This window comes from Monoraphidium neglectum (genome assembly GCF_000611645.1).
Source record: "Monoraphidium neglectum strain SAG 48.87 unplaced genomic scaffold scaffold01669, whole genome shotgun sequence".
NCBI lineage: Eukaryota > Viridiplantae > Chlorophyta > Chlorophyceae > Sphaeropleales > Selenastraceae > Monoraphidium > Monoraphidium neglectum.
This window is the reverse complement of record NW_014011959.1, coordinates 8766-13741: the sequence shown is the minus strand read 5'-3', so window position 1 is coordinate 13741 and position 4976 is coordinate 8766. Positions and strand designations below refer to the sequence as shown.

The 4976-nt window shown below is 63.8% G+C and overlaps 2 protein-coding genes across 2 annotated transcripts in view; both read left to right on the top strand.

The window, feature by feature from the left end:
* Positions 1 to 1415: 1415 nt before the first annotated feature.
* On the top strand, positions 1416 to 3172 carry MNEG_8666 (hypothetical protein; the record flags this gene model as incomplete). Its single annotated transcript, XM_014042865.1, has 4 exons — positions 1416 to 1712; positions 1976 to 2103; positions 2331 to 2631; positions 3068 to 3172. The coding sequence occupies 4 exons, from the start codon at positions 1416 to 1418 to the stop codon at positions 3170 to 3172; spliced, it is 831 nt and encodes a 276-aa protein (XP_013898319.1).
* Positions 3173 to 4541: 1369 nt separating this feature from the next.
* Positions 4542 to 4976, top strand: part of MNEG_8665 (hypothetical protein) — a gene marked incomplete at both ends in the record, with an annotated part of 1853 nt that continues 1418 nt past the window's right edge. Inside the window, one exon of the mRNA XM_014042864.1 lies at positions 4542 to 4699. Within this exon, the coding sequence (XP_013898318.1) occupies positions 4542 to 4699 (158 nt within the window). The remainder of the gene's footprint in view (positions 4700 to 4976) is intronic.

Genomic DNA, 4976 nt, shown 5'->3' with positions numbered 1-4976 from the left:
CCCCCCCCTCTCGGCACCCACCCCCCAAAGGCCGACGCCCTGGTGGGTGTGACCAGGGACGCCGACCAGTGCTGCAGCCGCACCTTCACATTCGACCTGGAGGGCTACGAAGAGCCCGCAGACGCAGCATGACGCGGCCGCAAGGATTCAAAGGGGCAGACCCCCGGCCCCGCGCCCCGCGCCCTGGCCGTGACTGCGCCCGTGGGGGCCGCAGCCGCCGCGCGGCCGGCCGCGGGGGGCCCGCGGGTGCCGCGCGACGCGGTGGGGGCGAGTGCGAATGCCCCCCGGCGAAGCCTCCCGCGACCACACCCCCCCCCCCCCATTCTTCCCCGATGGCCGGGCCCAATGATGTTTATGTGGCTCCCTCGCCACCGGCTGGGGCGGCCGCAGGCATGCGCTGCGCCGTTCGAGCGCGGCGGCCGCGGCGGAGACGCGCGCTGCCGGGCCCCCGTCCTCCCTCCCCGCGACCTCGCTGCCGCCCACGCGCGTTCCTGCCGCGCGCCCGCAAGCAGCGCGCCGACACTTTGCTCGCACCTCGAACTTTGACTTTGACCAGCAGACCCCAGACCTGCATGTATGCACGCACACGCGCACCCCAACACTTGAGCCCGGCTTGGGTTTTGCGGGATGCTCACCTTGCATGAAGCCAGGGCGGCAGCCCGGCGTTTGATTGCGTTTCTGTACTCGTGTGTTTGTAATCCAGCGGCACCGGCTTCTTGTGTGCGCGCTGCGATCGCGGTTTCACGCGGCTTTTCGGGCGGGCAGGGCCGTCTGCCCTTGTGCGTGCGTGCAAACAGGCTTGCGCTCGCCCCCGCTGTAAATGAACCTGATAGCAGAGTACGAGACGGCAGCGCGCGCCGCCACTGGCTCCCCAGCCAGGGCGGCGCACACCTAGGGTCTGGGCTGCCCGGCATGACTGTCCCTGCGCGGGGTGCGTGCCACCTGCGTGCCGTCCCTCGGCGTGCGCGTGCGCCACGGTCCATCGGCTGCCGCTGCTGCGTCCCCGTGGACCGGACTGGGCTCACCAGCAGGCATGCGCCGGGGAAAGCACCACTGCAGAACGCAAATTGGGTGGCAACGCGTGGCTTGAAATCGCGTGGCACCGCACCTCTTGAATCCGATATTTATGACGATCTGCCTGCTATTTAGGCCCTCTGCCTGCTATTTAGGCCCTCCCTCATGGACAGGCTTCTGACTCCTAAATCAACGGTTCTTTTCTGAACCCGCCGGCGCAAAACGAGGCCATCGTGGCTTCATGTGCACAATAAATGCTAATACGTATTATAGAGCCAAGTTTATCTCAATAAACATCAAAATCCTGCTGCCTCTTCACGCAACTCCCCGCCTCTCACACTGCACTCGACCACTTGTCCCCTTCCTTTCCACTTAAAATGGCCCAAAATCATCGCACACGCATGAAATATGGCGTCAGTGTTCCTCTCGGAGAGGGGCCACGGGCGGAGCTCTTTGCCCAGGAACACAGTCGCCCCAGCCTGATGGAGATGAAGGGCGACCTCCAAAAAGGGGACCTCAAATGCGTAGACAGCAAGCATATTCTTCAGCAGGCCGCGCAGCAGCACAAGGACACGACCGCGTCGGCGCAGCGCGCGCTGCGCGCCATGGAGCAGGCCTCGGACCTGGCGGCCTCGACCGCGGCGGCGCTGCGAGACCAGGGGTACCAAATGGAGCGGATCACAGCCGGGATGGACAAAGTGCGCGTTGGCGGCGGCACAGCGCGCCCGCCACGCACTCGGGCTCTGTGCATGCTAAATCCTGTTGATGGAGCTGCCGGAATAAGAGGCAACCTATCGACAAGCGGCCGCCAGGCTGCGCGCCACGCTGTCGCGCCGCCGCGCCAGTAAAAAAAACTTGCGGCCATGGCGGGCGGTCCTCTGCTTTGCTGCCCCCCTCCACTCGCGCTCAGACGGCGCGCCTCCGGCATTCACGTGGCCAAACACAACATGCAACCCGACAGATCGGCGCTGACGTCACCTACTCCCAGCGCGCCCTCGCCTTCATGCGGCGCTCATGCTGCGCCTCCTTCTGCTGCGCGCGCTTCACGGAGCCGGAGCGGCGCACGGACGACTTCCACTGGCGGCGCGGGTGGGGGCGCGCGCGCGCCCACGGGGGCGGGCCTGCGTGGCTGAGTGAGCTTTGCTGCACGCCAAGCTGGCGTGAAAACTGCTTCAAATTCTGCTGCGCAGACACAGCCAACTACAGTCTCCCTACTGTGTTTTGTCAGTGATTTGGCGGAGGGAGGGAGGGAGGGTGGTTTCGCCCCACGGTGCTGCACGCGTCGCTGCTGACACGCCCACATATGCGGCTCGCAGGGCGGCCACAACCACCGGTGGCGCCGCGGCGGCGGCGGCTGCGCAGCCCTGCAGCAAGGAGCGTGGCGCTAACCCTGGCCGCACGCCGCCTGCGGTCCACGCACCGTCGGCTGCGGCTTGCGGGGATGGACAGGGCCCGGCCAGCAGCAGCTGCCCGACGGTCGACGTCTCAGGGCTGGCCAAGGCTGGCTTTGCTGAGGAGGCAGGTGCCATTGATGCGGAGACGGTGGCGCAGGATCAGATCTTAGATCAGATCTCGCGGGGGCTGCACCAGATCAGGCGGGGGGCGCTGGTTATGAAGGTGCGATTCTTACATGCTTGAGGCACGTGCGCATCTTTGTGGGGGCAGGGGCTGCTGCCAAGCGGGCGGCACCAACCTGAAGAGTGTGTGCAGGGGCGAATGCCTGGTGCAGCTGCGGCCTAAAAGAGGTCCGGGCGGGTTGCTTAGGGGCGCTAGCCACCCCAACGGCTCCCCTCTCCAGAAATTGCAAGCCGGCGGGTAAGCTGTGTATTACGAAAGCTGAGAAGCTTAAAGTTCGCCTAAAGTCTGTTGTGTGCGTCAGAGCTCGCCCGCCCGCGCATTCTCGCACGCAGGCACGCACGCAGGCACGCATGCACGCACGCACGCATGCGCGCGAGCGCGCACTCACACACACACACTCTCACACATACACACATACAAGCACACACACACACACACACCGCACGCGACCGTAATGTAAACCGCGTACACGCAGGACGAGATGGCGCGGCAGGAGGGCGAGGTGCGGCGCCTGCAATCTGACGCGAGCGCGCTGCACGCCAAGATCAGATCAGTCAACGACACAGGCTTCAAGGTCTGACGGCTCTGTGCTCTGGACGCGCTGCATCCCGATGCATCAAGCTGCGCGGTGCATTTTTGTTGTGTTATTGTGGTGCGTGTGGTCTACGGCGCGGGCTTTGGGGTTGGCAAGGGCACACCCACCCGCCACACATGGGGGCTTTCTGAAGTGTCGCAAGGACTCCAGCTCAGCAAATGATGGCATCGCAGGCGACACGGCCCATCGGTATCATAGCATCCATTGTATTAATCCATTAACAGTGCGGAGTGCGCATGCGCAGCAAGTGCGGTCGCGCCTGCGCTGGTCGACCAACCGTGACAGTCAAGTCATCACACGCCGGGGGCGAGGCGCGTGCCCGATCATACCAAGCCCGGGAGGTAGCCTCTGCTGCAGGCTATTACAGCTGGCGTGGCGTGGGGCTCTCGGAGACTCGCAGGCCTACGTTCTCGTTAGCATTCATGGTCATCCATGTGTGTGTCACCCATGTGGTTTATGCGCACGAGCTGCTGGCAGGCAACAATATTGTGAGATGCAGTGAGGCATCGCACTTGGCTTGTGCGGCGCCGCAGAGGCCTTGCTATTGCGAGGCTGCGCCGCCTGCCGCAGTCTGCGCAGGTGCCGCTGCCTTTGCTTAGTCATTCGAGGTTGCAACACCAGAGGTAACCGCCAGACACCTCAGGGCACGCGCGTGTGCGCTTCTCCTGACATGTGTAATTACGTCCGAGCTTGCAAGCGGTGGCAAGTATGCCTTTCTGTCTGACTAGTGTAAGCCACTTTTAAACCATCATGAGGCTGCCACATTCAGCATTGCATGTGTGCCGTGTGGTTGCGCTGCATGCTGCAGTTCCCAGGACCCAGCGCGTCCGCGCATCGCGCCCACAATGTCTCACGCCCAACCAAATATGAGCCGCAGCGCCAGAGCATATGAGAGGTGTTAAGCAAAGATCACTTCTGGCATTTTTTCACACCGCTGATAGTGCCAATGCTGTCATCACCGCTTGTCGAGTTTCAGCACGCTGACCTCGCAGCGCCGACTCATGCCACGCGTCTTCTGCGCCGAGTTTATCGTTGGCTGTGCACGATGCCATCAGTGCGTTGCATTATTACAATCGCGACTTTATCGCTCGCATAAGTTTGTTGTCTATACAGCGGCAAAGCGGGCCGTTGCCGCCGAAATCACCAGTTCACCACCACTCAACCTTGCTCCGCTGCCTGCGGTTTCTTGGAGCATATGAGCTCGATGATGAAAAAGACAAGTGCTGCCACCTCGGGGGCCAGAGCGCAGCGGCCAGCAGTGATCACGCAGCAGCAAGCGTGCAATGGCTCAATATGCGCCATACCCATGCGTCATCGGCGTCGCAGCATTGTATTGGCCGCTTCTTTACAGGAAATGGGCGACGAGCAGCCAGGGGCGCTTGCAGCGGCAGCGCTTGCGGCGCGCGGTGTGACGGTCTATGGCCTCAACGCCGCCGGCTCTCTGCCGCTGCAGCCGCAGCCGCAGCACCAGCAGCAGCGCTTCCGCCCGGACTCAGTGTTGCCACTTGTAAGGTGCGACACGGCCCGCACCAGCCCTCGGGCGGCGGTCACCGCTGTGTGTGTGGCTGTGCCACCTGCGCGGCCCAGCTCGAGGCAGCTCCCCCACAGCTGCCCCGCATCAGTGTCCCGCAGACCCAGCCCCTTCATGGAATGCTCGGCTTCCTTGCACCCCCTTCCCCCTTCCTGCAACCCCCCACCAGCCTGCTCGCATCGCAGCGCGCAAGCACTCGCCTCAAATCGCGGTCCGACGCGCCCCCACTCCTCAGCACACCCGGCCCCCCCTCCTGAC